General features: G+C 41.2%; 1 protein-coding gene across 50 annotated transcripts in view; it reads left to right on the top strand.

Moving 5' to 3' along the window:
• The window catches only part of LOC137503854 (titin homolog), a 1,065,379-nt gene that overhangs the window by 675,982 nt on the left and 368,473 nt on the right, over window positions 1–20,924 (top strand). For all 50 annotated transcript variants that reach the window (XM_068231415.1, XM_068231409.1, XM_068231432.1 and 47 more), the window contains 5 exons: window positions 955–1,002; window positions 5,069–5,113; window positions 8,188–8,226; window positions 10,588–10,623; window positions 19,526–19,561. In XM_068231415.1, the coding sequence (XP_068087516.1) occupies window positions 955–1,002; window positions 5,069–5,113; window positions 8,188–8,226; window positions 10,588–10,623; window positions 19,526–19,561 (204 nt within the window). The remainder of the gene's footprint in view (window positions 1–954; window positions 1,003–5,068; window positions 5,114–8,187; window positions 8,227–10,587; window positions 10,624–19,525; window positions 19,562–20,924) is intronic.

Raw genomic sequence — 20,924 nt, 5'->3', positions numbered from 1 at the left:
CGCCAAACATTGTGATAGGGACATCATTTAAATGGTGTAATAACCGGGACAAATGGGCAAATACATTTCAAGGATTTTAATTACAGTAGCATGCATTATTTGAAAACTATAATAGCCGAAAACTGAAAAACAATGATTTTTTCCCACATTGTTTCCTATTTTCCCATTAACACACACTTAGAATAAAATAATTCTTGGCATAATGTCCCACCTAAAGAAAGCCTAATTGGTGTCAAAAAAACAAAACAAGATATAGTTCATTTCATTGCGATAAGTAATGATAAAGTTATAGACAAATGAATGGAAGGAGCGCTGAAAGGTGAAAATTGCACTGGTGCTCCAAGGGTAAAACCCCTCAGTTGTGAAGTGGTTAAACCAACTATTCATTTTATCCTTAATTATTCTCCTTAACGCAGCCCTATCATCACCTTTGTAATCAGTACATAAAATGTTGCTACTCAAAATAGCACATCTGTGCCAGCTGTTAGGGAACATGCGATTTGCATTAGGGATGCAAGCTCTAATATGTGATACATACACATCATATATATGTTTGTGCTTCCCATGGCACCCTTGTGTAATGATATCTTTCTGTACAGAACCCTGTTTTATTAATTGCTGTAAGAAAGATAATCAGTGGGATTAAATTGAGGGGTAGAAAATGTGATAGCATGTTCTCTGATGTGCAGCCTGCATTGTGAAGTACAGGGCACACATTTTCCACTACTCAGCATGAGCACACATATGCTGTATATCTGCTGTGGAGGTAGGAACAGAGTAGCAATAATTTTACATAGTGCCCACTCAACTTTCTCTCAAAATGCGCCATCCATGGGACTGGACCTCGGGTGCTTTTTGTGTACTAAGAATTCATAAATAATGTATGTTTTGTCCCATGAGAAACAGTTACGGCTATTTAATGTTATTGTCATTCTGTTTGTTTTTGCGATTCAGAAAAACCAGAGGCAAAACAAAAACAGGAGCCCAAAGAGCTAAAGGAAGGTAATTGCTTCATTGTGTATTAATATATAGCTTGTTCAAAAAGGTAGAAAAGAGGTACTGATGTGCAATCAGTAAAAATCTTTCAGATAATCAAACTGCAAATGACACAAAACTCTACTTACTGTGTGCTACTGCACTGGTTTTAAATGGTATTCATTGAATATTGCCTGCTAGTAGAAATAATCATACAGCATTTTGGACTAGTTTCTTGCAGAAAGGGCCCCATCAGTTATGGGATTCATCTGCAGACCAAATAAAACAGATGTTGCTTTGGTCACATATGGCCCCTTATTCAATTCACTTTTTTTCCTAAGTTTTCTCCTAGGAGATAATTTTTCATCTCCTGCTAAAAATAGCTTTTCTGTCCTCTGCAATTTGAAAAAGTAGGTGAAAATGGACTGTCAAAATGAATTACCGTATTTTTCGGACCATAAGACGCTCTGGACCATAAGACGCACCTAGGTTTTGTGGACAAAAATCAGGAAAAAAAATTATATACTTATCCTGGTGTGTCCATGGCACAGGGGCGTCTTATGGACCTTTTACCCCAATCCCCCCAAATGATAATGGCTCCTTTGTACCTCTTGTGTCCCTCCTTGTCCTCCTCAGTCCTTCCTGTGGCCCCCATATCCTTCCTGCTTTCGTCCTGTGTCCCCCTTTTTCTGTCCTGTGTCCCCCTCTGTGTCCTGGGGATATCCTGTCGCCTTTTGCTGAATCTTCCATGGCCCCCTTCAGATGCCTGCCAGCTAATCACTCACCGCACCAATGCCCCATTGTGTCACAGGTGGCCTCCATGATTATTCATCCTTCAAATGTCAGCAAATCTTGTGGGAGCGCTATCAATCATGGCTGCTGCAGCGGCCCGACACACTGACCCCTGCCGTCACTCTTCCTACTGGCCGGATCTGCGTACAGCAGCGTCTATGCGGGCATTCCATTAAGTCCGCTCTGCCAAAGGGCTGCCTCGTTCTTCCTCCAACGTCCATTTTAACTTGCTGCCAGTCATGGTCAGACACGCTGACCCATATGCCATCCACCGCGATCGCGCACTGTTCCTCCCGGCATCTGCCTCCATTTGTCCCTATCAGGCGCCGCCAGCCAATCAGGAGGGGGCCGATGGTCTTGAGGGCGGGAGCAGGCTCTGCCATTCTGGCCAATCGAGTGCACTCGATTGGCCAGAATGGCAGAGCCTGCTCCCGCCCTCAAGACCATCAGCCCCCTCCTGATTGGCTGGCGGCGCCTGATAGGGACAAATGGAGGCAGATGCCGGGAGGAACAGTGCGCGATCGCGGTGGACGGCATATGGGTCAGCGTGTCTGACCATGACTGGCAGCAAGTTAAAATGGACGTTGGAGGAAGAACGAGGCAGCCCTTTGGCAGAGCGGACGTAATGGAATGCCCGCATAGACGCTGCTGTATACGGATCCGGCCAGTAGGAAGAGTGACGGCAGGGGTCAGCGTGTCGGGCCGCTGCAGCAGCCATGATTGATAGCGCCCCCACAAGATTTGCTGACATCTGAGGGATGAATAATCATGGAGGCCACCCGGAGATTATCATTAAAGTGAGTGACACAATGGGGCATTGGTGCGGTGGGCGGCAGGGGTTAGCGTGTCTGACTGCTGCGCGTGTGTAGGTCCCTGATGCTGGTCCCAATTGTTACATTCGGACCATAAGACGCACATACTTTTCCCCCCCACTTTTGAGGGAGAAAAAGTGCGTCTTATGGTCCGGAAAATACGGTACTTGCTTGCTGGTGGCTTAAAGGGCATTTTATTGATAAGGTGTAAAATATCACCTAGGAGAAAACTTAGGAGAAAAAGTGAATTGACTAAGGGCCAAAGTGAGTTAAATAAGGGCCATGGTTTGCTAATCCAGACCTGTTTCATGAATGTGCTCAATCATCATAGATTTATCGTTCACATCACCTAGAGTACTGATCTACAAAGGTTACTTCTGAACCATGTGATGCTCAACTATGCGTTCTTCCTTACAACACAGTCGTAATATTCAGTGCATACCTCTCAGACACGCGTTCTTCATCAAGTACATCCTTTTAAAGATACTTCTTTATAAATGTCCTCCATAATTGATTGTATCATCAAGCCTTCCAGTGATTAAAGGAACACTCTGATGACACATGGCAGATCATACAAAATTATTACCTTGGTTGCCCTGTTTTCAGTGGCCCGAAATGCTTCTTGTATCTATAGCAGGATATATTAGTAGCCCCACTACCTCAATAATGTTAAGCCAGGACAGTTATATGTATGTGTGTATGTGTGTGTGTGTGTGGGGGGGGGTAACAGTTAGCAGTTATACACCATGTCAGCACTAAAGATGCCAACACCTGTGTTAAATTTAGGAATGTAAATCAAACATAAGATTTTACAATGGGCAAACACTGAAGTAATTGAAAGATGAATATTGTAAAAAATAAGGATTTTTTTTTTAAATGAAGCTATACAGCAAAGGGTCCCTTTAAACATTGTGGATGACATGTTCCTGCTATGTCTTACCCTGAAAGAAATAACCTGATTTCATTTTTTTCTGGATAATGGCCTGAAGGCTTAAACCCTTTAAGAGACTCTCAGGTGTTTACCCCCTCCCCCATAAATATGCCAAGGGTAATTGTTAACCTCCTATACACTTAAAAATAGTTAAATGTTAATTTTAGTTGAAATAGAGGAAGATTCATACCATTTATTAAAAGTAATACATTAAAAAACAGAACATTTAAAAAAATAAACATTTCCAACAGAAATGCTCAGTGGTGAATTTAAATTTTGAGCTTCCTCCCAGGAGCCAAATTCTTATTGGACTTTTTGCTTAAGTTGAGCCATGAGCAGGTTCAGCAGCAGTGGCCTCAGTTCCTAAAGGGAGAGGGATTACATATTGCCTCTCTGCCGCCATTCACCAATTGACAGTTCAGCCTCAATAAAGCTATAGATTTTACTTTGAAATCCCTGGCCTTAAAGAGGAACTGTAACATAAAAATATCCCCTGGGGGGTACTCACCTCGGGTGGGGGAAGCCTCCGGATCCTAATGAGGCTTCCCACGCCGTCCTCCATCCGTCAGGGGTCTCGCTGCAGCCCTCCGTGGAGTCCGGGCAGCGGTGACGTCATTATTTACCTTCCTGGCTCCTGCGCAGGCGCTCTGACGGCTTTCCATTCCGAACTACACGGAAATACCCGATCGCCGTCGGGTCCGCTCTACTGCGCAGGCGCAAGTCTCCTGCGCCTGCGCAGTAGAGCGGACCCGAATGAGATCGGGTATTTCCGTGTAGTTCGGAATGGAAAGCCGCCACAGCGCCCCCGCTGGAGCCAGCAAAGGTAAATATTGAAATGACAGTCGGCACAGTCGCCGGCTGTTCGGAGGGCTGCGGAGAGACCCCCGTGGGACAGAGGACGGCGTGGGAAGCCTCATTAGGATCCGGAGGCTTCCCCCACCCGAGGTGAGTACCCCCCAGGGGATGTTTTTAATGTTACAGAGTCTCTTTAAGGTGAATACACTTATCCAATTTTTATTGGCCAATGATTGGCATATTTTGCCACTTCCATGTAATATGGGGTGAAGGGCAATAGATTTTGAATACTATGAACATATTGTGCAGGTAAGCTCTCATACTACATAGAGGTGGTAACATTGGCTAGTCATTGGCCAATCAAAATTTAATGCGTGAAGGTGCTCTTAGTAAATCAGCCTCAGTGGAGCATTATTACGCATTTTTCTTATTGCTTAAGTAAACCACCAATACAGTGGGTTAATTCTGTGATATTGAGGATATCTTTCAGATCAAGTCTCTCAGTGTCTAATCAACATAATAAAGAAGTTGTCTAATGCATGTAATTTTATTAAAAGTCCCACATTATCGATAATTATTTATTTTCTGAATTACCTCTAGCCAAAACTTGTGACACACTTTCTATCTATTTATGGCAAATGTGCAGTTGCTTGTGTCAAATTTTGAGTACTTTTGACATCGTTGTTTCTAAAAATACTTTGTACTATGAAAATTATATGTCAATTTGATGCACCTGTTCATCTCCCAATAATTTATTTTGCAGCGACACCAGTTATGAAACCAAAAAAAACAACAGAGGCAAAGAAAGGTACAGTACTTCTATACTCTGTCTATACTCTGTCTTACATTATGTGCTTAACAAAGTTGCTTGTGAAGAAAGGAGTGATGGAAAGAAAAAAATGGATTTATAGCCGGGACAACACATTTAAAGAAAACCTGAGATGTAAAGAAGTAAAACTTTTATACATATCTGGTGCTTCCTCCAGCTCCGTCCGCACCAATCGCTGCCATTCCATCTGTCTCTGCCTCCCTGTTCGCCTGGTAGAAGCCACGCTAGCTTGGCCAGTCGGTGCACACTGCATATGTAAGGCCCCGTGGCCAGGAGTGCGCCTATGCAGGTGCAGAACGCTCCCAGCCACGGGAGCAAGACAGGCAAACTGCACACAAATGTACGCTCGAGCAAACTGTGCCTGCGCCTGTTCTCAATGACCCTTACTGGCCCAGATAATGGGGCTTCTCTGAGCAAACGAGGAGGCGGAGGAAGACAACGTGGGAGCGATCGATGTGGAGGGGGCTGGAAAAAGCCCCTGGTATGTATACAATTTTTACAACCTTACGTCTCAGGTACACTTTAAAGGCCTTCAAAACGGTGGCTCTACAGCAAAGGGTGAAGGCATTGAGGATCTACCCAATACTTGTTATACAATATAAAGATTAGTGACAGCCATACTCTGACTCAGTGTACCAGGGATAAATGTGGGGGATATTGGCTAACCAATGCTCCAAAACAGAACAGGTTGGCAACCTGCTGCATTTAGAAAATGTTAAGGGATAGGAACCATTGTCTCCAGTAAGGTGATGAGTAGGTAATTCCAGAGGGGCTGCTACTATGCCAAAGTTTCTGCTCCACTCCTGGATATTGTGAGTCTTGCAAAAACTCTTTAGGAGTTTGAAGATTAGCAAAGTTCCCTTTGAAAGACTAAAACACTGTGGTTGAGACACCCGCAATATTAAAATCTTATCAAAATGTCAACAATAATATAAAAAAGAGTGAGAGGCAATTGCTTAGCTCTCTAGAATAGTTGACACCAATTCAACTGGAAAAATACATTTATTCAAGCACAAGATATAGAGACTGCCAGCCCAAATGAAAAGCACCATCTATACTGGAGTCTTTTATTTTGTCAGAAGAGGCTTAAGCAAGTGACGCTGCCTCAGGATGATCGAAGAGAGAGTCATTAAAGTAAATGTTATCATTGTCCCTGGCCTTACACATAATGGCCTCCTTTTAGAGTGTAGTACACAATGAGCTTGTACAAACTTAATTGGGGTATCAGTGTGTCTTTCCAACAACCAATTAAAGATGTTTTTGAAGTGTCAGGGATCTGCTGCAGAGACACTGCCTCAGGGACGACTCTCTCCTCCTACCTTAGGAGTATGTTTGTCCAAAACAGGCTTGTCCCCCATAAAACCTGTTTTTTTTTCCCACCATCTCTCAGAGCTCCTGGTTTATGCGTCTGCTCTTATGTGGCTTCCCAACTTGTCATAATCTTCTGTACCATAGAGGTGTAAGATTTTTGTTTTAATCTGGCCAAAAAGATGTGGATTAAAATGTTCATCTTTAAACAGTATTTTAAATATTAAAACCAGCCTTCAAAAGATACAGTGGTGCAAACACACACAAAAAAAAGTCTTAAGGCATTTCACATATGTCAGTGGTACTTCAATTTCTTAAAAAAAAAGGAAAAAAAGAAAATCCTCTTCAAACCACAAATTCTGAAATTCTGACTGCAGAGAAGAGCTGCTTCTGTAAAGTGTTAGACCTCTGAACACGGGAACTATTTTGCTGTTAAAGTGAACCTTAAAGGGACACTGAAGCGAAAAAAAATGATGATATTATGATTTGTATGTGTAGTACAGCTAAGAAAAAAAACATTAAGATCAGATACATCAGTCTAATTGTTTCCAGTACAGGAAGAGTTGAGAAACTCCAGTTGTTATCTCTATGCAAAAAAGCTATTAAGCTCTCCGACTAACTTGGTCATGGAGAGGGCTGTTATCTGACTTTGATTATCTCAACTGTAATTGAACTGTTTACTTTTCCTCTGGCAGAGGAGATGTCATTACTTCACAGACTGCTCTGAAAGACTCATTTTGAATGCTGAGTGTTGTGTAATCTGCACATATTATAGGATAATGCAATGTTAGAAAAAACACTATATACCTGAAAATAAAAGTATGAGAATATTTTCTTTGCTGCTAATCTTCTAGTAATTATTCATAGTACACAACCAATTCATTATATCATTTTTTTTTTGCTTCAGTGTCTCTTTAAGTCAGAAAAAAAAAGAGTTTTACTCACATGGGGCTTCTACCAGGCCCCTGCAGCCGTCCTGTGCCCTCGCAACCACTCACTAATCCTCTGGTCCCCCGCTGCCAGCTAGTTTAGTTTTTGCCAACAGGCCCGTCAGGACTGGCCACGTGTAGCTTTTTCCGCATTCCCAACTGTAATTAGCGCTATTGCGGGCCGCAACTCATACAATAATACGCGTTGCCACATTACGAATGCATAGATATGCGGCAACGCGTATTTTTGTACGCGTTGCGGCCCGCAATAGTGCTAAATACAGACGGGAATGCGGAAAAACCTACGCATGGCCAGTCCTGACGGGCCTGTCGGCAAAAACGAAACTAGCTGGCAGCGGGGGACCAGAGGATTAGTGAGTGGCTGCGAGGGCACAGGACTGCTGCAGGGGGCTGGTAGAAGCCCCAGGTGAGTAGAACTCATTTTTTTTTTTTTTGGCTTGAGTGTCCCTTTAACAAGTTTAATTCTCTTGCCTGCTGGTGGTTAAAAAGGCATTTTAATGATAAGGTGTGAAAATATCACCCAGGGGAAAACTTAGGGGAAAAGGTAAATTGAATAAGGGCCTGGATGTTCATTGGTGTGATAACAACTTATTAGTTAGCAGCAACATATGTAATGAACTTGTTTAAGGAATTTACATTTTTGAAGAATAGTTCTGAATATTCTGCATTGCCATTAACACGTATGGTGTTGAGTTGCTAAACTAGTCAGTATAGCTACTACTTACAGTAAAGTAATAGTAAAGCTGGGTATTTATTTTGCTTATTTGTTACCAACTATTTCATTGTTTCTTCCAGAGACTCCAGTTAAAAAGCAGGAGGTAGAGGCAAAGAAAGGTAAACCCCACTTAGATGACCTTATATGATCTTTATGAAGATTGTTATTTATGAATTCACTATACCTTGTTACCACAGGCTAGAGCTTAAAGGAATACTTAAGCCTAACAAAAAAAAACAGTTTTACTCACCTGGGGCTTCTACCAGCCCCCTGCAGCCATCCCGTGCCCTCGCAGTCACTCGCGGATCCAGCTAGTTTCATTTTCGGCCGACAGGCTCACTGCACCTGTGCAGGCCTGGTCACATGTCTCCTTCTACGCGTTCCCATCTGCAATAGCATCCTGAGCAGGCACAGGACGCTATTGCGGATGGGAACGCAAAGAAGACTACGCATCGCCAGGCCTGTTGGTGAAATGAAACGAGCTGGCGGCATGAGACAGGAGGATCTGCGTGTGACTGCGAGGGCGCAGAGTGTGCGCGCATCTCCTTCTCAGGGGCGGAGCTTCGCTATTGCCGCTCGGGAGACTGTTAGACGGCGTGATCGCCTTCTATTTACACAGTACAGCGCTACGATCAGCACCAGCACTGTACTGGGGACAGCGGTGTGACATGGCTGTCCCCCTGGGGCACAAAAGAGCGATCAGCAGTGATAGGCTGAAGCCTATCACAGCCGATCGCTGTGATAGGCTGGCTGGGGGAGGGAGGGAGGCTGGCTGGGGGAGGCAACAGAAACTTTTTTTTTTATAAATACACACTATAAATATTTATATGAAAAAAATAAACAATTGGGGGCAATCAGATCCCACCAACAGAGAGCTCTGTTTGTGGGGAGAAAAGGGGGGGGGGGGGGATCACTAGTGTGCTGTGTTGTGTGGCCCTGCAGCTTGGCCTTAAAGCTGCAGTGGCCCTTTTAGTAAAAAAATAGCCTGATCTTTAGGGGGGGTTAGCACTGTGGTCCTGAAGTGGTTAAAGGGTACCCAAGGGTACATATGACATGATGAAATTAACATGTGTATGTACAGTGCAAACCATATTAACCAGGCTGATTCTCTTGTTTTATTTTGCTACCTGAAAGAGTTACTTTTCAAGCATGCAAGTGACAGCTTCTGTCTTGCCGATACATTGTTGGGAAAATAGTAAACTTCACTGAAAAGCAAATTACAGCCATATAAGTTTCCCTGGAAGAATACAACTTCTGAGGGCAGGGAGAAATGGAAAAAAGGTCAAACGTTCATGCATTTCAAAATGAACCTGTGGGGAGAAAATCCTCCCCTACTGGGTGCTCACCTTTGGAGAGTAAGCATCTGGAACTTGAAGGGGGTTACTTCATCATCCCTCACAGATCCTTTCCACTACTGTGACCCCCAGACACAGGAAAACAAAAATATCTAGCTGCCACTGCACACAGGCGCAGTAGCAACATTCACCTTAGGCTCCAGCAAAAATAGTCCAGCTTCATCTAGTCCACTATTTCCTATTGAGTGCACCTTTGCACCACTGTTCTGAAGCCCGATGACTACTGTGCCTGCATGCATTGCCTTTTTTTCCGGGGGTACCAGCACTGGATAAGGGTGCTGAGGAGGAAGGGGAAAGTGTTTTTAGGATCCAGATGCTTCCCTTTCCCAAGGTAAGAACCCCCTAGTGGCACTTTTTTCCCCACATGTACCTGTGTTATACTTGATATAGTGTTAGCTGAAAGTGATGTTGCATTTGGCTGCAGTAGAAATGGGCCCTAAATCCCTAAATCACATTGGCCTTACCTACACTTCCTCCATCCAAAAAGCCAGAAAAAAAACACGGGACTTGCTGGAGCTAACAAGGGAGATTTTTAATACAAAGACAACAGGGAGAGAGAAATAAGGTTGCATAAAAATGAAATTTGTGGTTTGAAATGCAGTTTCTTGACCTTAATTGACTGAGTCTTATCACTTTATCCTATAATACTAAAAAGGAGAAATGCAATTAGACTAGTTTGTTTTTAGTTTGACTATTTAAGTTTGGTTTCTATAGTAACTTACTCATTATAAACAACTATATAAGTATATGCACTTCGGTGATCCAGTTTGTCCTCATTTAATTGGAATTATCTGATTATATAAGCTCAGCTATTGTTCAGCCCAGAGTGGCCATGTCACTGAACAATAACTGATATTATTGTATTCTCATATTTGTCATTTATGCATTATCGTTATGTCTCGATAATCTTTGTGTTTACAATTTCTACAAACATTACACTGTACTAATACGTAACCGTTCACTGTTACTACTATTTCTTGTTCATCATTTGACATTTTTCAATAAAAACATATTTAAATAAAAAAAGATTCCTCCGAAATGCAGTTTCATTAGTCAATTCATGTCTGTTTCAAATGATAAAGAAATGAGAGAACTTAAAGGTTTATTAATATGTTTTCTATTTAGAAGAACCACAGAAGCAGCTCATAAAGCCAAAGAAAGGTAGATACCCCAGTGCATCGTCTCTCTGAAATAACACAGCAGTGCAAAACCAACCCCTACTAACCATGTTATATTGTAAGCAAGTTTGTCAAATACATTTTGCCATGTGCTTCTTATTTACTGCTGGAAATAAACTATTTATTTTCAAATCAAATGGTGTTTTGCATCATTGTATAGGTTTGCTGTTTAATGAAATAATGTACAGATTCTTACTGACAATATACAGTACATCACAGTGTGTTTCTCAAAGAGCTATACTAGATATTATTGTAGCATAGTGGAAAAAATGGATATTACTCATCTTTTGTTAAAGGGAACCTAAACAGTACCATTTGCTTGGCAGTCCTGCTGAACTCTTTGGCTGCAGTAGTGGCTGAATCACACCCCTGAAACAAGCATGCAGCTAATGCTGCCTGACTTCAGTCAGAGCACCTGATCTGCATGCTTGTTGAGGGGCTGTGTCTAAAAGTATAAGGGTTCTTTTCCACTATGAGATGTGATTTCCTTTTTCTACTACCCTGTGATTTGCAAGGTACATTATTCAATGGAAACAGCAGCAGCAATTTCCATTAGTGAGATCCAATTGCGATGTGATTTTGGTCCAAGCGCAATTGTCATCCTGCCGCGTTTTGGATGCAATTGAGCTCTATTATACTGAGTATAGTAGCTCAATCGCATGGTGGAAATTGAAACGTGATTGTGATCACGGATCACATTTAAAAGTGGAAAAGAGCCCTTTAGACACAGGATCAGCAGAAGGTTCAGGCATCTGGTATTATTTTAAATGGAAAAATCCATATCCTTCTCAGTTTAGGTTCCCTTTTAATATTCATTAAGTCCTTAAAGAAGTGATGTTGGGCATTATAACAATTTGAAGTAATGTGGAAAAAAGTACACTCATTTCATTTTGTCCATCTACCATTATTTTATCTTTATTTACACAGTATCTAAATATAATGTAATACAAACTGTATGTATGTATGTTAAAGTTGAAAAAAAAACTTTAAAAATGACTTTGCAGTAATTTATTTTTCAATGAAACAAAGTAAGTGCACCTCTGATTATAATACATGGAACTGTACCCTTTGGCAGGGATAATCTCAGGTACAAGCTTTTTATAAGTATTTTCTAGTTGCTGGCTGCTCTTGGTGTGTGTGTGTGTGTGGGGGGGGGGGGGGGGGTTGTTCTAATGCCCCACTACTTTATACTCACTTGTTTCCATTGTGGATATGTGTCAGGTTTCTTAAAAGCACAGCTAATTTTAAATCACCCCACAGAATCTCAATGGGATATTAATCCAGACTTTGACCTGGTTATTACAGAATCAGTTGCATTTTTAGTTTCCACTATTCCTTGGTGGACTTGCTGGAATATTTAGGGTCATTGGCATCAGCTTACTAATGTCTACCAGGTGATTATACTATCGAAATGTAAGTCTGTATTTGTGGCAAGTGGCAAAAATTCTTTCCATCCATGTTTTAAAGATGGTATCAGATTCTTCTAGTAAAATGTTCTTATTTTTGTCTCTTGTAACTTTGCTTTCTGGTACGGTGACCAAAATCTCATTTTACAAGTGCACTTTCTCCAGAAGCTAGTTTTCCCTTGGTATTCAACTTTAGTTTTGCCTTGGTGGTCTTTTTATATACTGTAGTTAAGGTTTTCTCATGACATACTATTCAAAATGTGCAGCTTCTGTCGAAAAGTAGTTTCATGCATTTCGACATAAGGTGATAACTAGAAATCTTCTTTGTTTGATTATCTCCTGATGTCCAAGTATTTGGTGTACTTTTCAACAACTTGAGGACCACAGGTTTAGCCCCCGGTAACCAGGCCATTTTTAACTTTTCAGCACTGCACAGCTTTGATGGTTTATTGCTCGGTCATACAATTTAGCACCCAAATTAATTTTATCTCCTTTTCTTTCCACTAATGGGGCTTTCTTTTGATGGTCTCTGATTGCTGCTGTAATATTTTTTTTGTTGTATTAATATAAAAATAATAATTAAAAAAAACTATTTCTTTTATTACCTCCTACCCTCAAATTAGCCCTAAACTGCGATACATACACTACACTACACATACATAGGCATCGGCCTATAATAGGGATTAGATTGTGAGCTGTTCATAGGGACAGTTAAGTGACAGGGCTGTCCTTTGTACAGTGCTGCACTAAATCGCAGCGCTGTACACATATATATTTGCTTTTTTTTTTGTTAAATTCAGCTTGCCTCGCTGTGTTGACTGCAGGGAATGTGTGCTCGAACAAGCGCTTGTTCCTTGCAAATCTCGGCTCTCGCGAGGTCATGACATCTGACGTGACTGATCTACGAGAGAGCCACTCTGCAGCTGCCATCCTGCCTTAGGCGGTCACAGAGTGGTTAAATCACGTCATCGATTCATAGACAACCATAACTTTTTCATGAATGTCTTAAAGGACTCTTTCAACCCAAACACATTTAATTTTTTATGTGACTGCATCTAGAACCTCATTAGCTTATTGTTCTAAAAACACCACACTGGGAGCTCTTTTGGAATTGAACATCAAAGTAGAAATTTTGCAGGATAGAATAGCATTATTAGACTGTGGACAATAACAATGTCAGTGGAGCATATTAGGTGATGACTTGTGCACATATTGTACAAAGACTTATTAGCTCATACTTAGATGTGTTTACAACAGAGAAAACACAGCTGAATTACAGCTATAATTGAGTGCAGTTTATGAGCCAATGCACAAAAGCTATAACAATCCCCGATAAAACATGTATTCTCTATAGGAGTGTTTTACCTTGACTCCTGGTTGAACCAACATTTGCATAAGCATCCTTGGGATGTTTATAGTTCTTAATAAATGTAATAACAAATGTAAGGTTTTGTTTTGTGACATAAATCATTCTGTGTACTAAATTCAGGCAGTGACTTTTATGCTTTGTGTGGTAATGAAAAAGTGGCAGGATGGGATTTAATCCATTTGCAGACAGGTGGGTATTTAGTATTGCTGATGCCCTGAAGCTCTTTTTCTGAAGTTTTCAATTCTTCAGAGTCGCTGTGCTGTTTTTAAAATTTTTAACTGTACTGAACATTTGAAACCTTAGAAATGTAACATTTTCCCAATCCCAGTCATTTTTTCCTGTAATAAAATATAGGCATGCATTTTTTTTAACTTAAAATTATTATAATAATATTCAATGTTAGAGTATTTTTATCATGAAAGTGATTCTTTATATGCAGCATTTAACACAAAATACATTGGCTACTTTGAAAATGTGCTAATTGAAACAGCCATGCTGACTTTGATACAAGTTAACATAAAGCAAGAAATTACATTATTGTGAGAAAACGCGGAAAAGTCGCCGCGTGCACTCAGAACAAGGCGGCTGATTCTGCATCCAACGCGGCGGTTTGCATGCATAGGCCTACATCTGCCAGTATGGCTGAACGCGGAGAAACTGCCGCATGCCTTAAAAGTGGTGCGGCTGGCTCCGCGTCCAGTGCGGCGGGTGGTATGCAAGACATGTCTGGTGTGGCTGGGACTGATAGTCCACACAGGTTTAGAAGGACGAGCGCGCGCGCTGAGAGGCAGAACTTTTATGACAGCCAGAAGGGAGTCAACTGACCAAGCCGGTCAGCTGACAATTGTATCAGTTCCTATTGGTCCAGCACTTAGGGGAGGTGCTGGAGAGCGCTGGGCTATATATACCGGGTACTGGTCATTCGCTGGTGGTCTGCCGTTGCGATCACTACGTGGAAGCACTCAGACCTTATTGTCAGAATCTGTGTTATCATTCTGTTATACTTCAGACTAGTTCCAGGGTGTTGATGATCAAGGACCTCACACCCAAGATTAGGAATCTGCGTTATCATTCTGTTATACTTCAGACTAGTTCCAGGGTGTTGATGATCAAGGACCTCACACCCAAGATTAGGAATCTGTGTTGTCATTCTGTTATACTTTAAACTAGTTCCAGGGTGTTGATGATCACAGAGCTCACACCCAAGACTAGGCATTGTTTATTATCTGTTATGACTTTTTGCTTTCCTGAACACTCTTCTGTTCACTGATTTGGTACTTCGCTATTTCTGATACTCTGTTGCTAAACCCTGCTTGCCTTAGGATTACCAAATCAGCCTCCTGTCTTTGTACTTTGCATGTCCGTGTGTTGCCGACCTGGCTTGTCTGACCTTAAGAGCTATCTCCCCAGTTAAGAGATAGTTCACAGATCAGTCAGTGACATCCTCCTTGGTGTCACTCTCGCTCTGGTCCTTCCCTCTCCCAGTCTGACTCCTCCCTGCGGAGAGTCTCAGGCTGCTGAAAGGTACTCATACTCTAGCAGTATTCCTTACTGCCTTAGTACCTGTTCTCCTGGTATTGTTCTCAAAGTATTACTGTTGCACCAAACACTCATATTACTCAGGTGTCCAGAGGTTAGTAATATATCTGATTATTGGTGATACTGCAGATCATCAATAATCAGGTATATATCTGTATTCTTGGTGATACTGCAGATCACCAATAATCAGACCCTCTCTGTGTTACACCGATCGTTACAGAACGGCAGACCACCAGCGAATGACCAGTACCCAGTATATATAGCCCAGCGCTCTGCAGCGCCTCCCCTAAGTGCTGGACCAATAGGAACTGATACAATCGTCAGCTGACCGGCTTGGTCAGCTGACTCCCTTCTGGCTGTCATAAAATTTCTGCCTCTCAGCGTGCGCGTGTCCTTCTAAACCTGTACGGACTATCAGTCCCAGCCACACCAGACATGTCTTGCGTACCACCCGCCGCGCTGGACGCGGAGCCAGCCGCACCGCTGTCAAGGCATGCGGCGGTTTCTCCGCGTTCAGCCATACTGGCAGATGTAGGCCTACGCGTGCAAACCGCCGTGTTGGATGCGGAATCAGCCACCTTGTTCTGAGCGCACGCAGCGGCTTTTCCGCGTTTTCTCACAATTATCCAGCAATGTAAATTACTGCATATGTAGGTAATTAGTAAAATGCCATATTTTTATACCTACACCTTATGCATCCATACATTTCACAATTCAAATTTTCATAATGCATACAACAGTGTATGCTATAAACACTTGCTGTACATTATTTAGAGGGAAAATGCTGGTCTTTGACCTTCATGATGCTGCAGTGCTTTTTTGTCCTTGATTGTATTGTTTCTGTATTTGTTGAACTGTACATTTTTTGAGAAAAAATGCTGGGCTTTGTGCTTCATGATGTTGTAGTGTTTTTTTGTCATTGTTTGCATTTCTTTTTTTGTCTTTGTTGAAAGCCCTTTGTCAACTTTAGCTGCCTGCTGCCTGCCATCTTTTAGGCACAATATGGTAGCAACAGGTTTGGGAGAGTGTTCTTGTTTTTTTTCTTTGATACATTGTGTGTTTGCTGAAGAATAAAAGGTTTAGAGGTTGCATTACTGAAACGGTTGACGTTGGAAAGAGGTTGTTTCTATGACTAACCTGAAAAATGTTCATTATCTTTTTATCCATGAACTAACATTATACTCTTTTTGATATAAATTGTTTTCATGTGTGAAAAATTATCTTTTTGGTTATCCTTCTTTTCTTTGTATTGATTAGAGCCTTCTGTAAAAACAGCATGCTTAAAAACCATGGTAGCAACTTTTTCTTTACACTCACCAAATAACAACCACACTGTGTATTAAGTGAGTTTAAGATGTATAGAAACATTTCTTTGATGACAAAACTTTTCTAGAGTACCAATCTTTAACCACTTCGCATCCAGACCTTGTTTTCCCCTTATTGACCAGAGCAGTTTTGACACTTTAGCGGTGTCCCTTTTTAATCAGCAATAACTTCATCTGTACTCGTGCCACTTAAATTATCTATATATCGTTTTTTTTCAAGACAAACTAAGCTTTCATTGGGGGTATTTGGTACAAAGTAAAATGTTCCTCTCTATGCATTTTAATGGGAAAAAGTGGGAACATTTTTAAAAAATGCATTGTTTCTCAATTTTGACCAATTCCTGTTTGGAAATAAAAAGTGCGATTGACATAAAAACTGTGCCGCCAGTTAAAGTCGCCCCAGTATAGATATCCAGATGTGTCCCCAGTATCACCGCCTCCCCCAGTATAGTCAGATGTGTCCCCAATATCAGCCCCCCTAGCATAACCACATGTGTCCCCTGCGTTTCACAGCCCCAGAATAGATTGACAGATGCACCGCCAGGAATAGTGCCCCTCTTTATAGCCATATGTGTCCCCGGATCAGGATTAACCCCATTATGGCCAGATGTACCCCCAGGATTAGTGCTGCCCCCCATTATAGCCAAATGTGCCCCCAGTATATGATAACTGCCCCCCCAGTTGCCCAGATGCACCAAATTAGTAACCCCCCTCCCCCTTAGTCAATTAGATGCGCCCCAACAAATATCTAACCCCCCCTTTTATTTATGCTACCCCCACCCCCCAGGATCGATAGCCAGATGCCCCCCCCCCATGAGGCAGCCCCCTCCGTGTAGAAATCCTAAAAAAAATCATCCAGCAAGCAGCCTCACTCACCTACCTCATTCCTGCGACTGTCCTGAAGCCCGATCCTCTGTTCTCCGCTCTGCAGTCAGCCGCATATTGCCGGTAACCCGGGTCCCGGCTTGATGACGTCATCAAGCCGGGACCCGGGTTTCCCGCAATATGCGGCTGAATGCAGAGCGGTGGTCGGAGGATCAGACTTCATGATCGCCGCAGGAACGAGGTAGGTGAGTGAGGCTGCTTGCTGGATGATTTTTTTTAACTCTTTGTGCGCCGAGGGGGACAGATGAAGGATCGCTGCAGTTCACTACTGCAGCGATCATTCATGGGAGGGGGGTGGACTAATTGGCCAAAAGGGAACATGTTCCCATCCACCAATTAGTATTGCAGCTGACAGTGCCGGAGGGTGCGCTCTGAAGCGCACCCGACCGTGCACAGCAGGGCTGCAGCCAGGTCAGTATATCTACATCGCTGTGGCTTGGAGGATGCCACAGCTGACGTAGATATACTGTAGCGGTGGGGAAAGTGGTTAAAAAGACTTTATGATAATACATTTTACCATTTGTCATCAGCCATAATTCAACAATTTGACAGTGACCTTCATCCTATCATATTCATTAGTATATCTTGCAATCCTCACATGGTTGTGCCATTTCCACAGGCATATGCATGTTATTATATTTTCTAAGGGGTGTGGGGAAAGGGGAGAGGGAGAGATTTCCCAATACAAGTAGAAAGAATAGTTACTAGTCCAACCAAACAATTGATCAAAAGTACTACCTGAGTGAAGTAAAATAAGCATTAAACTCTATACAGGCAAAAAAGAAGTCAGGCAGAATCAATCTCCTTTTTGAGCATTGCAATGCTCATCTATGCTGTGACAAGGAGCCTTCAGCTTAGATAGAGATGAGAACCATTTTACAGCATTTAAAAAGTGTAATTTGGGTAATGATTTTCTAAGAAAAAATGATTTATGGGAACAATTGATAATTACCTTCTGATTATTTTAGATTGTAAAAATTGCATTGAAATATTGTATCTGATGAAAGGATTGTACCATTAATGAGCACCTTAACATACAATTCCAAAAACTGAAACAGGCAAGAGGCTATGGCGTTTTATTAAACAGTTGAAGTTAAAATTCTCCCCTGGAAGGATTGCTCCTGAATGTTTTAGATGGATGCCATATTCTTTAATTTTCTCATGAAAACTGAATCCATTAGGTTAAATTTAAAATCAACATTAGGTTAAATTTAAAATTAACCAAGGCTGCAACAGGTATAGCAATGTAATAATTAAAACTAAATGTAGAGTTATATACCATTTAATCTATAGTGCTGTTCAACACAATTTATTGCAGAGTAACATCTATAATGACTATTTTGCATATGAACAATGTACTGCACTCAGTTTAACTTAACCCAACATAAAATCTAAGTAAATTATTTCCAAAATATGACCTCAATGTTGTAGACCCATATTATGCAAGGAAGTTTATGTCACATTTACTTTACATTTTATGTCACATATTATTGAGAGCCAGGGTTGAGAGCATGATTAATGCAGATGTAAACTACCTATGCACGTTTTCCATTTTATTAGTAAACATATTGTATCAATAATAAAAATAGTGTCTATATCTTCCCCAAGTTTTTTTGGCTAGAATTTAGAATGCACCTTTTAAAAAATCTTTGTCTCTTTTGTGCACACGGTGGTAGTTATATTCAACTTAAAACTTTACAAAAATGAGCATCCCAGATTATCTTCCCACGTGCCTGCCCCAAACAGAATATTTTCACAGTAGAGACATGAGGGAAAGCTGAGTGGAATTTTCTTCTGAGTGTAAGAAATAGAGAGAGAAGGGGGAACTAAGAATGCACACCTGGGGTCTAGAGAAATAGGTTTATTTGTTTTTATGTGGTTTTCTGACATGTGGAAAAAAAGATAAACACAACATTATTTTTTTTTTCTTTTGAGATCACTTTAACATTTGGGCTGTGTTTGAATAGTAACAAAACAAAACAAAACAAAAACATTTAGTCTGTGTGAATATTAGTGTAGTTGCAGACATGTGCATTAAGTATTTGTCTCTAACGTCTGCAGTGAATCTAGAATCCTAACACAAATAAAATGACCAAAAATATTTCACTATTGTTCTGAAGCTGTGCAGACTTGGAGCCCTGACCTCTTTTTACTAACTCCTACCCATTACAATAGTGTGGCTGAAAGCATAACCCAAGTTAGCACAACATATGTGGGGGGAATGCATATGTACTTTTGTTGGTTCTGCTGTCAGAGACAAACACAAGTCACTCACACATGAGGGACAGGTATAACAAATTTATTCTAACAAAATGTCATTTTCACTATTATAAAACATACTTTAAACCTTTTTTTTTGCAGAGACTCCAGTCAAAAAGACTGAAGAGGCAAAGAAAGGTAAACTATGTCTGTTATGTGCCATAGAAAACAACATTTACAAATTTCCACTTCTGGTCCGCAGATAGGGATGCTGATTTGGATCCTGCGGAATTAAAAGTTCTGCATTTCCGTTCAGAAATTGGCATTTCTGATTGGAAATCAGAAAATGGAAATCAGAATGCCGCGGAAATCCAATTTACAGCAACTCTGTAATTTTAGCCCAATCACAGAACTTGGAAGCATCGGACCAATCAGAGAATGCAAATTTGTTCTGCAAAATATTAATTTTAGACCACTCACAAAACTGATTTTCCATTTTTCCAATTTCTGTTTCTGTTTTTTTTTCTTCATTTTTTACATTATTTGTTGGAGGAGTGCACATTTATCGGCTTGAAGACGGGCTGATGCCCGAAACAGCATTAGTACAGTGTCTGTCGCCATGTTTGTAGACACATTTTTCCTGGGAAGTATGGATCTTGGACTTTATTCCCTCACAGCTCTTTATACAACTTGGCCAGCAGGCGTTTGATGGATTATAGGTGTCTTTGGCGCCTATCTACTGCGGGTTGCTGGTCCTTGTTGAACACAAAGTATATTTATGGAATCTTTTTGTATAAAAAGAGCTTGAAGTTTTGCAACAAACTACCGAGTGTGCTGATCTTTTTGCCATACAAATTGTTGATTGCCATCTGGTGCTTTGGTGGCTGGATCGCTGCACCTTAAATACGACTAGGGGAATGCGGCCAGGTATTACTACTTTGCCGCTAAGAGTATTAGAGACACAGGATCAGCAGGAGAGTCAGGCAACTGGCATTATTTTAAATTGAAAAATTAATATCCTACTCAATTTAGGTTACCTCTAAAAGGCATTTTATTTATTTAATATTTATAATGTGAAAAGTTCACCTAGGAGAAAACTTAGAAAAAGAAAATTGCATCAGGTCCTATGTGGGCGCAATGCACACTGCACAATACAGCAAACATTACATTTATTTTCATAGCATTAACAATTGCTTTGTAATTTGCAGGTTTTTGGACAGGTTATTCAAGCACTTCACTATCATATATATATATATATATATATATATACACACAATACAGGCAGGTCTTGTTAACATGGGAGGCTGAACTGTGCACTTGTAAGGCAGTTCAGCCTCCAGACTGCCTGTCACAAGCACCCTTCAGCAGTAATTTCATACAGTCAAAAGGCAGCATTTGTCACACCACACATGTCATCGTTTTTCTAATCATAGGCATAGCTATTGTTATGATCACTGCTGCAGCAGGTATTGCTGGCAGTAGTAGTGCTGCTGCTCAGGCAGTTCTGATCTCTTTCCATGCAAGCTGCATAGCTTTTTCTGCCTTTCCCTGCTGTCAGCTT

The sequence above is a fragment of the Hyperolius riggenbachi genome, chromosome 4 (assembly GCF_040937935.1).
Source record: "Hyperolius riggenbachi isolate aHypRig1 chromosome 4, aHypRig1.pri, whole genome shotgun sequence".
NCBI classification, from domain to species: Eukaryota; Metazoa; Chordata; class Amphibia; order Anura; family Hyperoliidae; genus Hyperolius; species Hyperolius riggenbachi.
The sequence above is the reverse complement of the archived record's forward strand: the minus strand, read 5'-3'. Positions and strand labels throughout refer to the sequence as shown.